The 19283-nt window shown below is 40.1% G+C and overlaps 1 protein-coding gene across 1 annotated transcript; it reads right to left on the bottom strand.

Moving 5' to 3' along the window:
* Nucleotides 1–892: 892 nt before the first annotated feature.
* LOC142151118 (extracellular calcium-sensing receptor-like) lies at nt 893–16769 on the bottom strand. The gene is made up of 5 exons (XM_075206451.1): nt 16430–16769; nt 6419–7237; nt 3628–3855; nt 3383–3506; nt 893–1915 (listed from the first exon to the last, which is right to left on the bottom strand). Exons 1-5 carry the CDS (start codon nt 16682–16684, stop codon nt 996–998), a joined length of 2346 nt encoding a protein of 781 aa, XP_075062552.1. The 5' UTR covers nt 16685–16769; the 3' UTR covers nt 893–995.
* Nucleotides 16770–19283: the final 2514 nt, after the last annotated feature.

The following is a 19283-nucleotide window of genomic DNA, read 5'->3' on the forward strand; positions in this document are numbered from 1 at the left end:
TATGGTTCTCAAAGCTTACCCACCACGTATACACAGTTGTGGTCATTAACAAAAGAGACGTTTTATTTTCGTAAATACCTCTCCACCTACCTCATTCAGAGGAACACGTCCCATTCCGGTTTCTGAATTAGCTGCCAGAAAATCTGCACCTACTGTTGCAGGATTGCTCGTCTACCTGAAATTGCTCATTGTGTCAACAGTGACAAAGTCACATAAAAGTCCCGCCTACTGCCACTTTGACATCAACCCTTTCATTCATTTAAACGCTGGAAGGTTTTTTCCTAAAATATTGCCCAGTTTAACCTTATTTATATCTTAAATTAGATCTTGAGGATTGAGCGGACATCGGGTCAGTCTTTATATTTTTGTATATTTGTATATTGTTATTTTTTTTACATTGATGGAAATTCTCTTAGAAAAGCGCATTCTCAGGCAAGTACACTGGAAGTTGAAAATGGCGTTGTACTGAACACAGGATGACTCCTGATTATTAGAACCTTGTGAATACTCACAAAATTCAAGGTCCATTGTAGGGAGGAAACAGCTGCATGACCTCGCACACCACCCACTACCCTAACCTTAATCTGACTCGTGATCTCATTTAAATAATGAGTTTAGGCAGCCACTTTGGGGAGTGAACCGATATTAGTGGGAGCACAGCCTATTAACTAATTAAGAGCTAGCAACATCACCAAATCATGAGGCACATTGGACACAAAATGTCTCACGCCTCTGTGATGTCTCTAGTTCCAAGTTAAATTGTTCACTTCCATTCTCATTAATATTACTTGGCTGTCTCTGGGCAGCAGGTGAACCTTAAGAATCATAACACACGCATACATACAGTAAGACATACAATGTAATATTTTATGATTTCACAGGCTTGATGCACTAGTTTATTTTCCACCTTAATTTCTACTAATTCTGGGAATGGAAATCTTACACTCCACATCTACATATATAATCTATGTTTATTTTAAAAGAGCCTATGAAGCCTAGATATTTGTCTTCTGGGTGTTCCCTCTGCCCAGCATGTGCTCACGAGTATTGAGATCAGGTCTTAGTAATATGATATAACACTTAGGGAAGAAAAAGCAACTTAGGATCCCGGCACTAGATAAAATGATTCCAAACACCTCGACGGCCACCATTAACTTGCCCTGAGTGCTGAGATACGCGGGGACAAAGGAGATCCAGACACTCAAAAAGATCAACATGGAGAAAGTGATCCACTTGGCCTCATTAAAACTGTCCGGCAAGTTCCTGGCGAGAAATGCAACAAAGAAACTGACACAGGCAAGAAACGCCATATATCCCAGCATGCACCAGAGCAGGATGTCCGAACATTCATTGCATTGAAAGATAATGAACCCAGGCATTATCTTAATGTTATTTTCTGGAAATGGAGGACAGAACAGAATCCAGAATGTGGAAATGAAAAGCTGGATGAAGGTGCAGATGGAGACGTTTAAAGCAGGAACCTTTGGTCCCAACCATTTTCTCATATCGCTTCCTGGTTTCGTTGCGCGGAAAGCTATGATAACCATCAGAGTTTTAGCAAAGATGCATGAAACACAAAGGACAAATATGACTCCAAAAGCTCCTTGACGGAAAAGACAGGTGAATTTCTTAGGTTCTCCAATAAAAAGTAAAGAGCAGAGGAAACTTAAACACAGAAAGACAAGGAGAACATACGTAAGATCACTATTATTGGCTTTGACAATGGCAGTGTCTTTATACTTCACAAAGACACACAAGATACTTAAGGTGGTGAAGGAGCAGAAGACAGCAGTAGACGTCAAGGTTATTCCAAGTGGTTCCCAGTAGGACAGGAACTCTACAGTCTTCGGGATACACTCTGTTTGATTTTTATTGGGCCATGTCTCAGGGGTACATGGAACACAGTTGCTGGAATCTAGAAGAGAAGATTGATATAGTTTGTTGAGACTTCATTGTTTTCAAGATACAGGGAGAAATACTTCTCAGAATAGGTCCTTAGATGTCCTCGGACTCCCCAGTATCAACAAATACCAACTATTCTGCTTCAAACTGTGAAACATATCTATTAAAAGTCTTATTTAGTAATAGGTATGTAAGTGAAACATTTCATATTTTATGCACTTGAAAAAACACCTTTGGCATGATGGCCTCTGTGGATTCTAGAACCAAGGCACAAAGGTTATCACGCCAATGTCCTATTTCGAAGCAAGATCACAGATTTTGCTGTTGCTAACATGTTTCCTTTTTGTGAACAGTGCAAACCCCATTCAACATTATTCAAGAGATCCGGAAGCATGTATGTAATGTAGGGGAAGATGTACAACAAAGAAAAGATCTAAGAACACACGAAAGTAAAAGAAGTAAAAACAAAAACACAAGGCAATTTGCCACATTGCTCTGGTATAAAAAAATGTCTCTACGAGATTAACTTTCCGTGAAAGACAAACCTTTGTACAGTAAACTAAAACATTAATTCAGGGTTATAAAATATAATAGTCAATTCAGGAGCCAGTCAGTTAAATCTAGGAGCAGGAAGGTTTCAGTGGCCAGGTGGGATGTGCACTCTTTGACTTTATTAGAAATATCTCCACTAAGTTAGGCACCAGTTCTAATTATTTAAGTGTTTTGGCTACCTGGCTATTAGGAACAAGGCATTACGTTTTGATGGCTGTGCCCTTTGCTTCAAGTGCATTTTTTCCAAAAAGTGCTTCCACATTCCTTCCTGTAACAAACACACTGCTGAGAGGATTCTCATCATAATCCTGTGTGCACATTGAGATATTTTCTACTGCTCATTCTACATGGACCTGTGAGGGTAGTCCTTACCCTTACCGACACAGGCAAACATAATGCAGTGTATTAATTTTTTTAGGAGTGCACTATATCTTGTTGCTCTTAATCTGAGCAAATATCCTTCCTGTATGACATTTCAATTTTGTAAAGTTTACATTACTATAACATGAACTATTGTAATGTACTGAACATGTCCATTAAACCCAAACGAAGAAATTAAGGTATGGCAATTTGCCACTACAAGATACTGTATCTGGGGTTTTTTTTTATTAGCAGACAAAGGTTATGTGAAATCAGAGAAAGGGGTTTGGGGAAAAGGAACATAAGATTATGTCCAGGATTTGCAGATGGGGTACCACACTTTTCTGAATAGTTCAAGCTGCAGTATTGATATTCTTCTTTATGTTTTTGGTAGAAAACATTTCATTTTTAAAGAAAGGGGATGTGGTTGATGTTGGGTTCATCAAGCTCTAGAGCAATCGAAGGTGAGGTGGGAACACATAAATGTAGCGCTTTAGAAACTAAGCTAACCATAAAAAAATCAGGAGATGTAAAAGGGGGGTAGATTGTATTAATTGTTAAAATATACCTATTTGGCTGGATACTTCCCCATCTGCACAAGGGACGCAGTCAAAGCAACACATGGGTTGTCCCTTCTGAGCAGCCTTCCGAAATCCAGGAGAGCAACTGTCACTGCACACAGAGCGCGGGATCTGGAGATAGAAAGCAGATCTATCACTTATCAGGGTTGGGTGGTCTATCAGTAATCTACCATGTTCTGAGGTCTTATTAAGGTGTTTTTATATTGTTGTGTACATATGAAAGACTTTGTACCTCTTGACCTCCAGTGATCCACCTGATGGCAGTCATATTGATGTTCAACTCATTCTCTATTGACTTGCGTAACTTGTAGCGCCCGACCTTTACAAACTTAATGGTGCCATCAGAGTTCCCCTGCCAGTTCAGGACATCGTAGTCAGTCGGTGGGTTTCCATTGGAATCAAAGTACACTTCTTCTCCCATCCGATTCTTGAAGAAGACGCTTTTTAGCTGGTGAAAAATCTACAAGACCAGTAGATAAGTTATGTCATCCTTCTCACTTGCCACCAGTTGGGTTTTCATAGGAAAAGTTCTTCCCATGAAATATTACATTTCTCACCAAATGAAACCTTCATCTGGGGTTTTATACATGTTTTCTTTGTAGATAATCCCTAATACAAAATTAGCGCTAAAGCATTGTAACAAATCAGACACTTGTTTTATTGTCCAGTTTGCACTAGACAAATAAAACCTAATTGGTTACTGTGAAGGACTGTCGTGACACACATCATGTCAAGACACCCCAGCCAATGTGCAGGGATGCAATTCACTTCATTGCGCATCAGTGGGTGGGTGTGATAATGTGAGTCATGTCACCCTGACCCGCCCACCTGGACTTCGTAGTGGTCTACTCTGACTCTCACAAAGGGCAGCTCTATGAGGTCAGCAAGAATAATATAGTATATGAGTCCTATTGTCTCTAAATCACCTTCTGATGGTCAAAAAAGGTGAAACTCAAACTGAGCTTCTCATTACTATTTTTGAGTTGTGCATTAGACGGGGCACTTTTAGACATCACTGCTCTCCCAGCGTCAATCGGGAATATGCTGGGAGTTACTGGGTCTCATTTAGAGGTGAGAGCAACGCAAAAAAGGAGCAAATTTGGTCCTAGACAAACCATGTTGCAAGGGGTGAAAATGCATTTATTTATTCATTTTTACAATGCAGAGGAAAAAATTGGCTGTTTTAACATGTACACTACAGTTTAGAGTTGAGCTAAGACGCACCATCTTGTAACTCTAAATCTGTCTACACATTTTAAAATTTGCATCAGAGACAAAATAGGGAAGAAACTGTGCTGACTGGCTGTAATCAGGGATAAAATAGTGAAGAAACCGTGTTGACTACATGTAATCAGAGATGAAATAGGGAAAAAACTGGGCTGGCTGGCTGTCATCAGAGATGAAATAGGGAAGAAACTGTGCTGACTGGCTGTAATCAGAGATGTAATGGGGAAAAAACTGTGCTGACTGGCTGTATTCAGAGATGTAATGGGGAAGAAACTGTGCTGACTGGCTGTATTCAGAAATGTAATGAGGAAGAAACTGTGCTGACTGGCTGTAACCAGAGATGTAATGGGGAAGAAACTGTGCTGACTGGCTGTAACCAGAGATGTAATGGGGAAGAAACTGTGCTGACTGGCTGTAACCAGAGATGTAATGGGGAAGAAACTGTGCTGACTGGCTGTAACCAGAGATGTAATGGGGAAGAAACTGTGCTGACTGGCTGTAACCAGAGATGTAATGGGGAAGAAACTGTGCTGACTGGCTAGAATCACTGATTTTTTTGCCATGTTATTAAAAACAAATTGCAATTGTTTAAAAGCTGCTGTCTGTAGCTTTACTTCATTTTTAAAAGAAACGCACGGTGGAAGCAGCCGTTGTGTGGTCTAAATCAGTATCTATGAGAGAACAGCCTATCAGTTCACATGGAACTACTGAGGCAATTTAAAAATTGGTTCCACCTGAAAAATGTCCTACTGTAGAGAATGTAGATTACAGATCCACATGGATCTAGAATTCTGTAGTCTTATGCTTCTCTTTCCCTTTTATTAAAATTGTAAATATTTCAGTTATGTGATGATACAATACAGAAGTGCACTTTTTTATAACTGATACAAATATATTTGCACAAATACAGATGGCTGCTAACAGGGATGCTAACGTGGTGATAGATTTTCTTGGTTTGTGTTTTTGCTTTAAAATAAAATCATCTACTGACTGTCTGCTTGTACGAGCAATGACTCAGCAACAAGTGGGGGATAACCAGGAGTGCAAATAAAATGAAGCAAATGCGATCCCAAATATAGTAAGGTGGGGCCTGATTCATTAAGGAACTTAGGCAAGAAATTGAGTGAAATTTCTTTCTTAACTTTTCTGGACAAAACCATGTTACAATGCAAAGGGTGCAAATGAGTTTATTATTTTGCACATAAGTTAAATACTGGCTGTTTTTTCATGTAGCACACAAATACTTGATAGCTTATTTGTACACTGAAATTTGAAAATTAATATTTGTGTGCTACATGAAAAAAGAGCCAGCATTTAACAAAATATTAAACTCATTTGCACCCCTTGCATCACAACATGGTTTTTTCCAGAAAACTTAAGTAAGAACACTTTCTCAAATTCTTGCCAAAGTTCCATAATGAATCAGGCCTGTGATCTTGAACTAATTTACATCTATGAAGGATACCTTGGGAAATGGTTACAAATATAACTGTCCAAGATGTCCAAGGTCAGTCCATTTTAAATAACTGTGCCTTCACCTGTACATTTTCTTTTTCACAATTCCCAATATTGCCCCATTTGACATATATTTATATATCGTGGAGAGCTGAATCAACTTGATAAATTGAAAATTGCACCAAAACCACCTCAATTCTTGGGAAGTTTATAATGGATCTAGGTAACTGTACATAGTCTACAGGGACAAAATCCTTGTCCATTAACTATTACTAGCTCCAATTCTTGGGTGAATTGAAAAATAAAAAATGAGCATGGAATATGGAAAGGAAACATTTTACCTGCCATGGCTTTATGTCGGGGATGTCAACACATTTTCCACTTATGATGGTTTCCGGGTGAAACGTACAGGAGAACATTAGATTATGGAGGGCATTAGCCACTGCGTAGACTGCATTATATATTAAATATTGATATCTGAAGTCATATTTAATGTTGGTTAATCCTTTTAGTTTCTCCTCTCCTGTGCACCACACACTCTCATTCCCTCCTCCGGCACCAGCATTTAGCCAGCGGCAGCCAAAAATCTTCTCCCAGAAGGTCTTGAAGAAGATGTCTTCAGGGAGAGAAGTGGATGGATGGATGTCCATCAGAAATTCCTCGAACCCTGGCATATCCACTTCATACAATGAAAAGCCTATTGTTCCTACCAATGTCTGACTATACCTTGGGATGGAGAGCATTGGAGAGTTTGACCATCCAATGCTGGCCAGCCATATTCGTTTCACATCCTTTCTCTCTAAAACCAGCTCCATTAATTGGTTGATGTGCGGATCCCTGGAGAAGAGTATAACAACCTTTGCTGAGGATTGAACAATAATGTTTGCTATGGATTGGATTTTTTTAAAAGAAGTCCCTTGTCCAAAAGTCTCATGGTAAGCAATGCACACCCCCATCTTCTGAAGTTCTTCTTTGAGAATCTGTGACCCCTGGATGCCATAATCGTTATTGAGAGAGAGCAAGCCAACCCATGTCCAACCCATGTAGAGTACTAGCTTGGCAAAGGCCCGAGTCTGTTTGTCATCACTGGGAGCAGTCCGGAAGAATGACGGGTATAGGACACGATTACTTAGTGAGATTACAGAGGCAGCATAACTGACCTACAATGATAACATGAGATAAAAGTTATATATAGAAGATATATCAATAAAGCATATATGATAAATTACCCATATTGTATATTGACTGTAGAGGAATAGAATTATATTAGAAGACTATTTATGGCTCCAGATTTGGTTGTATCTACTAATGATCGCTCCAGATTTGGTTGAATCTACCATTGGGTGCTTCAGATTTGGTTGTATCTATCATTGGTTGCTCCAGATTTGGTTGTATCTACTAATGGTTGTCCAGATTTGAACATTACTGTGAAAAAAAAATCCTTATGTGTGTTTTGAACAGGCTAAAATCTCATTGTATGTCAGCTCAAAATAATTGCCTTTAATATGTCCTTAATAAACAGACATTAGAAATAATTAAAATGGCAAGATTTGTGGTATTGAACAACAGTTTGATTTTCGGAAAAAACGTTTAACAATTTTTTTATTCATTAATTAAACAGGAACGTTATTTTAAATATATGTTTTACGCATATAATTGTTTATAATGTTCTTGGGCCTGATTCATTAGTGATCTTATCTTCTGCAAAAGTTAAGATGCTTATTTTAAGAAGAAAAACGGGGAGATAAGAGTGAAGTTAAGATGGATTTTCATCTTAACTTAAGAAATTCTTCACCTACGCAGTGGTTTTTGCTTCTTATCTCCCTTTTCTGAGCATACACAGAGTGGATTTGCCTAAAATAAGCAAAAAACGGCAGATAAGATCACTGATGAATCAGGCCCCTTGTTATTACTACATGTTTCATTTTATATTTAAACGTAAAATTTTAAGAGCCATTTCTACTGGTTTTTAAAAGGTGACCTTTTGTAAATCAAAACTTTTTTCCTTTGACCAGGGTGGAGTCAAAATTCTCACCTACAGACCGATGCCCCAATCATACCATAAAAATTCAATGGGTGCATTATTGTCTTATAGAGCTGCCATGTAAATATTCATTTACCAGGCATTTGTCTTGCATTGATGAGCTCTAACAATAGTGAAACAATCTGTCTGTAGGTGGGAATATGGTGTTGGCACTGACCCATGTCCTTACATAATACTTCACTGGATGCAGCATTGATTGATGTCATACAAGTGGGTTAGGCCTGTTTATTAGGTGAATAAGAATGATAGATATATCTGCTAAGTACAAAATGAGATTTTTCTTCCAGAGCACACAAAAGAAATATTGTTTTGGCAACATTATGGAAATTTTGCAATTTTTACCAAAATACTTGTGCACTGACAATTAAGGTTTCCAGAAGACTAAACTAATGTAAGTGAAATACTATATAAACAACCTGACATGTATTAAATTTATTATTTGTAAATTTTCTTGCAATTATCATCAGTGTGAGAGCAATGTGCAGTATGAATCAATGTATTGATTATAAGAAAATAAATATGTTTGATCAAGCTTTTTAATATATATAACACAAGTTAATATGAATAAAACTGACTTGAGCTAAAATACTGATATAAGATGTTTTTCTGCTTTTGTCCCTGAGAAACTAATGAGCTGGCTGAACTAGGAGGAAAGGATGTGCATACGTGGGGACCTTGAAGTGTCTAAAGAACAAATGTTATGTATAACAGAAAGCTACAAAGAAGATAAGATGCTCAAAGACACCATTAAAGCAAGAATGTTTTAGTTAATTCTCAGAAATATTTATGGACATATAATCTTTTTCAGCTGTGAACTAATTTTATGAAATGTACATGTAAGCATAAAATGTTGTATAAATAAAGCAATATCTGACTAGGGCGGTCAGAAGAGAATCATTATTCAGCCCTTACAAGACTGAGTATTTCTTTTCTCTATCGATCGATACCCACACATCAGAAAGAGCCAGAGGTCGTTGTACCCCTAAGATACAATGCTGACAGTTTCATTGGGGGCTCGTCCGGGATCTTCAATACATCCAACCCTCCGGCACCAGGAACCACCCTATCCACAAGGACAGAGAAACAGAAATCCATATGGTGAGTAAAAAGCTTTATTTTTACTCTTAAAGAGTTCTGTCCTTGGGGAAGTGGGGTAGGTAACAAGTCCGGGGGACTTTGTTTGGATTGACGAAGATCCCGACTCTGGACATTATATAACCCCTTTTTGGTTATTTAAGTATATGTATTACTCACATATGTATGTATTGTATAGCTAACAAAAGAGAGTGTTTTTAGGAAAAAGGTCTTTTTTTTCAGCACGTTTTCAGTGACATGTCAGGCAGAAAAGGAGAAAATGTATGTAGTGTAGTCCTAGGACAGAAAGAGGACGAGTGGATACTGTGTGATATTTTACCTTGTACCACAAATTCCACGGTTTTGTTCCTGGGACTAGAGGGAAAACAATATAAGTTGATAAATAGCCATCACAGACCACATCATTCTGACATAGGTCAGGTATGGCCCAAAGGCTATGAACATGCCAAATAGAAGGTTGTTAAAAGAATGTGTACAGAAATTATAAAGTGGATATTTCCAGATTGTTTGGAAGGAATGATAATACTTTGCTGCATAATAGCAATATTATTCTTTGTACTTTGCATAAAGATAGTCTGCAACATAAGAAGGGGATTAAACCCTACTGATTTGCTATCCCCTTGGTAATCCTGTTCCTATATAAACTATAAAGATAAACGTATAATTATCTGACGGTCCGCTAAGAATAAAATGACATAAAGTGTACCCAAATATGGGTAATAAAGAGTCTAGGACCGATGAGGATTCAGAAAATTATTTGGGATATACCCCCTGGGAATATGCCTATAAACATGGGGGTAGTCCCCTCATTGTAGGCATGGAAAAGGTTTTTAAAGCAGCTGGATTTCCTAAGCAAGGGACATTAAAAGCAGACAAATGGAAAAAATTAATTAAAGGACATCACAAGCAGTTATTAAAAGAAGGTTATCTTGAACAATGTATAAAAAGGAAACAATTAGCTGAAGAAATAGAGAAATGGGAAACGGGGAGTACTGAAGGGTGGGTGGATTTTGACAGTGAGGATTCAGATGAAACAGGTAACCCCACTGTTTCCTCTAAAAAAGAAAAAAACTAAGAAAAAAACAAAAGGGAGTGTGTCACAACCCCCGACGGCACCCCCTACCCTACCCCCAATAATTCCCAGAATGTATCCCCATCTTCCTGGGGAATTATCCAGTCCACCGAGCGCTCCCCCCATACTGGAAAGAGAACAGCACCATAGAAAGCCGCCCGATAGACTGGGGTACACACTCCCAGTTCAGACTCACCCGCCACCATATGTGGGTGAAGGATGTGAATTAAAAGAACCAGTGGGACAAGTATGCCAAGATTGCCAATGGTGTGTCCCAGCCAATGAATTTGAGTGCCCAGTATGTGGACGTAAAAAGGAATTTGATGACCCTTCATGCGTGCCAAAAGTTGGGGGTAATGAAAATATCAAAATATTCCCTGTATCCACCCAACAAACCTCACAATTAAATGCAAATGGAGTCATGGCTGTAGCAAGAACTGCCACCCAGCATAGACCTTGGACTCCTTCTGAGACAAGGGATATAATGGATAAATGCCCGGACCCAAGGAAAGCGCCCAGACAATGCGCTGCCTACCTTGGTAGAGTAAGGGTCATATATGATGCCTGCTGGAGTGACATAGAACAAATATGCAAAATAATTATGGGAACCAGCAGTACTGCAAATGTGATTGCAATAGTAAATGCGGCCCCTCCCGATGATTTAAAGACAGTAGAATCTGGGATATTATTTGTTGAGCGCCTGACAGCTTGGGGAGAACAACAACAGGCCCTCATACCGGTAGGAACACCTCTTAGACAGGGTCCTCAACAGAACAGTATGGACTGGTATGATATGTGCCTCAGTCACCATTAGGATGCGGGTTTTGGCACTCAACTACCTAGAGAAAGGATTTTGTTGAAAAACTGTTTTATGACAGGATTAAAACCCCAATTAAGGGAAAAACTGCTGCAGGCCCGACCAGAAGCAGGAAGTATGAACACCACTGCTATGTTGGAGGTCCTAAGAGCCATAGAGGACAGGGAGGATGAGAAACGTAAAAAAACAACCTACCACAATATATGTAATGGATTCTGAAAAGAAAAGAGGCAATGCCTCCTTCAGAAAACCAGCAGAAGGACTATGTTTATTTTGTAAAAAACCAGGGCACATGAAAAGAAATTGTGTAAAATATCAGGAATGGTTAAAAAGACAAAACAAGTTCCCTCCACCCCCTCCTCTTGAGAGGCGGATAACAAAACAGAATAGGAAGCAGGCATTCTGGTATCAAAAGGGGAGGTGGTTGATCAATCAGGACCTCAAGGTCAAATAACAGTTACAATTGATAATAAGTTAAAAGCTGAATGTTTAGTTGATACTGGAGCAGGCCAGTCTGTTTTAAAATATAACCCCTCTCTTGATAAATATCTATCTGACAATATGGTTCTGACCACAGGGCTAACAGACCAACCTGTGGGGTTACGGGAAACATACCCCCTCCCAGTACAGGTAGAAGGGTGTGGTTACCCAGTACATGTAAAATTCTTAGTGTCTGCCAAATGTCCAGCCAACCTTTTAGGGGCTGATTTACTATCCAAATTACAAGCCTCAATACACTTTAGAAATGGTCGTGTGTATTTGCAAGAAGGAAATCCCTTGTTAAACAATCTAGAGGTATTGGCAGCGCTAAGTATAGGAGAGCAAGATGACACTAATAAAGGGCAGACTGAATTTAGCCTACTCCCGCCAGAATTATCTTCCATACCAGAGACACTATGGACAAAAGGAAAAACTGATGTAGGTATTCTTGAGGTGGAACCAGTAGGTTTAAAATTAAGAGATACAGCAGTACCCTTTTCCTGTAAACAGTACCCATTGAGTCAGGAGCAAAAAGAGGCTATTGCTAACCAGGTACAACAATACCTGGATGCTGGGGTACTTCGTGAATGCAGGTCACTCTGGAATACGCCCCTTTTTCCAGTTAAGAAAAGGGCAATAGGGGTAAAAACACAATACCGGATGGTGCATGACTTACGGGAGGTAAATAAAAGGTTGATAATAGATACACCCATTGTACCAAATCCACACACCCTACTCAATGAAATACCACAAACAGCAGAGTCCTTTACAGTGATTGATTTAGCAAATGCCTTCTTTTCTGTACCTCTGGCAGTTGAAAGCCAGCCAATTACAGCATTTACAGTAGATGGAAAGCAGTATTGTTGGACTAGGTTACCCCAAGGAGGGGCTACCTCTCCATCAGCCTTTTCAGAAGTCTTACAAACAGTAATGCAGCAATGGCAACCACAGTATCCAGAGACAAGACTGTTACAATATGTAGATGACTTGTTATTATGTGCAGCAGAAGATCAACAATGCAAAAAAGAAACTGTAAAATTACTCATGTTTCTCCACAAGGTAGGATGTAAAGTGAGTAAGGATAAATTGCATGTGGCACAATCTCAAGTAACTTTTCTAGGCCATTGCATAGGGAAGGGAACGAAACATCTTACGACAGACAGAATAAACGCCATAAAAAAAACGTTCCTGTGCCCACCACGGTACGAAAGTTAAGAGCTTTTTTAGGCCTGGTAGGTTATTGCAGAGAATGGATACCCAACATCTCTGCATTATTAGACCCTCTGTATTAAACCACCAAGGGTAATAACAAGGGCCCATTGCAACTTACAGATAAACAGGTTGATGTTTTTCTCCAAATAAAGGCAATAATTTTACAAGCACCAGCCCTGGGGTTACCAAATTATGATAAACCCTTTGTATTATTCTGTCATGAGCAGAAGGGCTTTGCACACGGTGTATTAACTCAAGAACACGGTGGTAAACAACGGCCTTTGGGGTATTAGTCAGGAAAATTAGATCCTGTGATCAGAGGATCAGCTTCATGTATAAGAGCAGTGGCGGCGGCTGCTCTTTTAAAAGACAAAGTGGGGGATATAGTGTTAGGCTATTCCCTCACATTACAAGTACCGCATGCAGTAACAGAAATTTTAAATCAAGCTAAAACCAAACATCTGTCAACTGCCAGACTTACTAAATATGAGGTTGCATTACTAAGTCCGAGCAACCTAACCATTAAAAGACGTACAGTTTTAAATCCAGCCACCCTGTTACCACAGGATGAGGAAGAGGATTTAAAAGAGGGGAGTAGTAGTCTGGAAAGAAGCCATGATGATGATGATGAGCATGATGACTTCGATGAGAAGGTCAAGGAGAACGGCTCAAATCACACTACAAATTTTTCTCATGACTGCTTAGCTTTAATGGAATCGGAGCATCAGGGGCTCCCGAACGTGTTCGAAGAGCCACTAACAAATCCTGATATGATCTTATTTGTAGATGGTTCCAGGTACTACTACGAGGGGCAGCCCAAAACGGGGTACGCTGTTACCACTGAACAACAAATACTTGTCCAAGAGGCCTTAAACCCAGGGCAATCAGCACAGGAGGCGGAACTGCAAGCCTTAATAGATGCCTGTATTATGGCTGAAGGGCAGAGAGCTAATATATACACAGACTCCAGGTATGCTTTTGGGGTGGCACAATTATTTTGGCCCCATATGGCGTAGCCGAAACTTCCTGGGGGCAAATGGTAAGCCACTAAAGCATGCAAGCCTCATAAAAGCATTATTTGAGGCCTTAACAGCCCCTACAGAAGTGGCTATTTTAAAGGTAAAAGCACACACTAAGGAGCAAACATTTAAAGTAACAGGTAATAGATTAGTAGATAAAGCAGCTAAGGATGCAGCTTTAAAAGCAGTAGCCATATACTATGAGGTCACCCTAGGCCAAGGGAAACCAATAGACTTGCAGGTGTTGAAACAATTACAGAAACAAGATTTTATATCTTGCAATCACAGCCTAAGGTGGACACCAACACAATTGTAAGGGTCCCATCTACATGTCTAATGATGGGAATAAGAAAACAAAGAACAATAATAAGGTGGAACATTAATTTCCCGACAGATAGTCAGAAGAAGTGCAAGCGGGAGTGGTACGATACCTTGTTAGGAGCTACAGGGACGGGATTAGGCATAATGAACACAATAGACACTGAGGTCATAGACACGAAACTTAGCAAAACAGGAGCAGATCTCAGTAAAATAGTTCATATGCAAGCTGATTGGATGCCCACAGTCTTTAACCCTTTGACTAAAAACATACAGTGGGATAAAGAGTTTTTGCAGATATACAACAGAATTATACTCAATAGCTGGAGTACACAAGTAAACATTACGAAATTTGTGAATTGGACCCGGTGTACGTTGCAATATTTGTATCAAAAGCAGCAGAAGGATACTGCACAAACAAAGCTTATGGCTGGAAACATATTATTCTATAGAAAAATGTTTAATCTGACCAACCAAGAAAGGTTCAAGTTAGATGGAAGAAAAATAAGATGTAAAGGAACCTTCTGTGCAGGGACTTTAGAAATATACAGAATAAAAGTGAAAATTCAAGTATGTAAGTTCATTGTTATGCCCATGATTTTGCAGGATGGTAACCTATGGACACCTGAATTTAAGGGACATTATATTGATAACAAAAACAGGTCACATAATTTAGACCTCTGTGATAACACGGACATGGGACCAGTATGCCCACAACAGACTGCTATCTTTGAACCATGTTTACTACAGCATAATACTAGCATTTGTATATGGACATTGCATCCAAAAGAAAAAGAATATGAGACATTAATAGAGGTGGCTCCTCAGATGGTTTGTCTCATCACATATGATGAAGCAATAACACAAACTTATGGACTAGCTTACCAGTTCTCAGGGTGCTTAATAAATATAACACACTTACGATGGCAAGGGAAGTTGCTAATGTTCTATAAAGATAAAATGACACAGGTGGACAAGATGTTCATGTATAATAATTTAACCTTACCTCAACTGACCTTAGATATAGGGATAATAGTGAGGATAATTAATGAAACCAAGTTACTAAATGATCATCTCAAACAGGTAAATTATACCAATAATTATGCTAAAATGGTAACTATTATTAAAGGAAATGAGCTACAAGGTATGGCGACCAAATTGAAGGAGGATTTGGAAAAGCATTGGTGGGATGTGTTCACAGGAGCGTCCCCCTCAGTATCTGCAATGTTAAATGCACTGATACATCCAGTGCTGATACTATGCATAATTATTATGTTGCTTAGCTTATGGAACTGTTTTATTGCTTATAAAATGTTTTGTAGCCCCAAGCTTCTCAAGTTATATTGACAATTTACCCCTACAAAATATATAGCACAATGGATAATCCCTCCTTGTGAAATAAGTGAGATAATACTTGCCGAGCGCACTGTATATTTTCCCACCCATTCTTCATTCCCTTTTTAACTCACAAGACCCCTACATTTGTCAGACTAAACAGGCAGGAGTTATTATTGTGTGCATAAACCATAGACCTTGCTGAATGTATCTTTACCATTTTCTAGGGCCTATAAGAGGTTCCATCAAGTGAAGTAGGTCGGGTGCAGGAATACTTTATAAACACTCAAAGACAGGCAGGTGATATTAAAAAGTATGATAAAAAAGAGGGGTTATGTGAGAGCAATGTGCAGTGTGAATCAATGTATATATTTATTTTCTTATAATCAATACATTGAATCAATGTATTGATTATAAGAAAATAAATATGTTTGATCAAGCGTTTTAATATATATAACACAAGTTAAAATTAATAAAACTGACTTTAGCTAAAATACTGATATAAGATGTTTTTCTGCTTTTGTCCCTGAGAAACTAATGAGCTGGCTGAACTAGGAGGAAAGGATGTGCGTACGTGGGGACCTTGAAGTGTCTAAAGAACAAATGTTATGTATAACAGAAAGCTACAAAGAAGATAAGATGCTCAAGGACACCATTAAAGCAAGAATGTTTTAGTTAATTCACAGAAATATTTATGGACATATAATCTTTTTCAGCTGTGAACTAATTTTATGAAATGTACATGTAAGCATAAAATGTTGTATAAATAAATCAATATCTGACTAGGGCGGTCAGAAGAGAATCAGTATTCAGCCCTTACAAGACTGAGTATTTCTTTTCTCTATCGATCGATACCTACACATCAGAAAGAGCCAGAGGTCGTTGTACCCCTGAGGTACAACGCTGACATCAGTAACAGAAAAAATAATGTGATTCAAGAATGTAATATGTGGTCTGCACCTGGGGGTACCTGTAGACGCCCAATATAGTTGCCATTGCGATGGACAGAAGTGACACTGAGTCACCGATGATAGCAAGAGGCACCTTACGCGTACACTGGTAGTTCAGAGTAGAGCGATCAACTCCTGTCAGACAGGTAAGAGTCTCCCAGACAGCTCGAGAGATGTGTGCACAGCTATCGAAGATCTGGAAGCCCAGAGAGATGTTAGGAAGTAGAAACGCATCTTCATTTATCTCCTTGATGACATAGACCATTGCTTGGACATAGCTGTAAGATACAGTGCTGTATCTGAGAGATATCAGGAGAGATGAGAGACACAAGAGAAATTCTGAAATATTAATAATACAAGATGGGTAAAATACTGGTTGTAATCAGTGGTGATAAAAGATTGTTTTACGATAGATAGATAGATAGATAGATAGATATGAGATAGGCACAGAGGAGCCCCATGTGACTCAATTAGAGATTTTATATGTTACCTCCAACAGTCGTGCTAAAGAAGAAATAATGTATGCTGAATAATGCAAAATGTTTGCAGTTTCTTCGGTCCAAAATACAACTACGTGAGGACCTCTCTAGGGCCACATCAGAGGATGACTCTGAAATCTCTCACAGAAATATTAAGGAATGAGATATAAAATACTGATGGTGTTTTTCTTTTGCACTGATGGCTTTTAAAAAGAGCTGGTCTGTACTTTGAAGAGGACCAGAAGACATGTACTTGTTTTTTGATACACTGGATATCCCCCTCATTAAGCTGAAACTGGTGAATGATCTGTAGGGTTTGGTATAAAATGTCAACAATAAACATGTTGACAGTCAGAACGTCGACATGTTCCTTAGGTCGACATTGTGAATGTGGACAGGTTGTACAGTCAACAGTCATAGGTGGTATTGGCCATGGTATTGCCAGTTTAAATCTAATGCTCTTTGTTGACATTGTGACTGGCGACTATGCAACCTGTTGACATTCACAATGTTGAAATTTTAACTCTGTCGACCTAATGAACATGTTGACATTCTGAATGCCAAGACTTTAACTGTGTTGACCTTCTGACTGTCAACCTTATGATGTTGACATTCTGAATGTCGACATGTTCATCGTCAACATTCCGACTGCATCCCGATCTCTATGGTTCAGAGCTGAAAAACCAGGTTACAGAAGACCCAGAATGACAGACCCAGAAAAGCTGAAGAAGGGCAGGACTGAGAATTTATCCACCAGATAACTACTCGACAAATACAAAATGAGGAGCTTCCTGGACTCCTATTGTGGTCGTCAACTATAGAGTTGTGTATATATACACTCTTTCACTCTGTCCTCCTCCCCTGCTCCTCCCCTAAAGCCACCCTCACCAGACGCAACCTTGAGGCGATCGACCCCATCTCTTTCTCCTCCTCTCTTGATTCTCTCCATTCTGCCCTTCCCTCCCTGGCCTGCCCTGACCAGGCGTCCTGTCTCTACAACCACTCCCTCACTACTGCCCTTGATGCTGTCACCCCTGCCTCTCCCATCCGCCGACGCCATCTCATCCCCCAACCATGGCAATCCAAACTCACCCGCTTCCTCAAAACGTGCACTCGCACTGCGGAATATCTTTGGAGGAAATCTCGCTCCCTGGCTGACTTCCTTCACTTTAAATTTATCCTCTCTTCATTCTGCTCTGCCCTCTCCCTTGCTAAACAAACCTTCTTTAAATCCCTCATTTCTTCTCAGTCCTCAAATCCACGCCGGCTTTTCGCCACCTTTAACTCCTTCCTTTCTCCTCCACCCCCACCGGTCCCTCTTTCCCTCTCAGCTGCTGACTTCGCCACTTTTTTCTCATCCAAAATTGAAGCCATCAGACTTAACATCTCCTCCTCCAACCCCTCTCCCGCTGCCATTATTGCTCCACCCCCCTCTAACAAACAACTCTGGTGCTCCTTCTGCCCCACATCAGGCGAAGAAGTTCGCTCCCTTATTCTTTCCTCTCCTCCCTCCACTTGTCCTCTTGATCCCATCCCCTCTAACCTCCTTCGCTCGCTCTCCCACTGCCTGCTCCTACTTGGCACACCTCTTCAACCTATCACTCTTATCTGGTGTAGTACCCTCCTCATTCAAACACGCTCTTATCTCTCCTATTCTAAAAAAAAACAATCTCGACACCCACCTCGTCGCCAATTATCGCCCCATCTCACTTCTCCCCTACGCCTCCAAACTACTTGAGCGGTTAGTCTGCTGTCGTCTCACCAGATACCTCTCGGACAATTCCCTCCTTGACCCTCTCCAATATTGTTACCGCCCCCTCCACTCCACTGAAACTGCCCTGGTCAAAGTCACCAATGACCTCCAATCAGCCAAATCCAGGGGTCACTTCTCCTTGCTTATCGTCCTTGACCTCTCCGAGGCCGTTGACACCGTGGACCACCCCCTCTTTCTGCAAACTCTCCTCTCCGAGGCCTCTCTGGTTCTGTCCAGGCCTGGTTCTGCTCTTACCTCGCCAATCGCACCTTCTCTGTCTCCACATCCGGCTCTTCCTCCGCCCCCTCCCCCCTCCAAGTAGGTGTCCCCCAGGGCTCTGTCCTCGACCCCCTTCTCTTTTCGCTCTACACTTCCTCCCTTGGTGTGCTCATCTCTTCCTTTGGTCTTCAATATCACCTTTATGCAGACAACATTCAACTCTACATCTCCTCTCCTGATCTCTCTTCCATCCTCCTCTCTTGTGTTTCTGACTGCCTCTCTGCCATCTCCTCCTGGATGTCCTCATGCTTTCTCAAAATTAACATCTCTAAGACTGAACTCATTGTCTTTCCTCCCTCCAGACTCCCCTCCCACCACAACCTCTCTATCGTTGTTAACAACACAACCATCTC

The sequence above is a fragment of the Mixophyes fleayi genome, chromosome 4 (assembly GCF_038048845.1).
Source record: "Mixophyes fleayi isolate aMixFle1 chromosome 4, aMixFle1.hap1, whole genome shotgun sequence".
NCBI lineage: Eukaryota > Metazoa > Chordata > Amphibia > Anura > Limnodynastidae > Mixophyes > Mixophyes fleayi.

Coding starts and splice junctions, on each gene's coding strand:
- LOC142151118 (XM_075206451.1), bottom strand. CDS start 16,684: ATGGTCTATGTCATCAAGGAGATAAATGAAGATGCGTTTCTACTTCCT. Junction 3,856..6,418: donor CCGACATAAAGCCATGGCAG/GTAAAATGTTTC, acceptor CTGGTCTTGTAG/ATTTTTCACCAGCTAAAAAG. Junction 1,916..3,382: donor GGAAGTATCCAGCCAAATAG/GTATATTTTAAC, acceptor CTTCTCTTCTAG/ATTCCAGCAACTGTGTTCCA.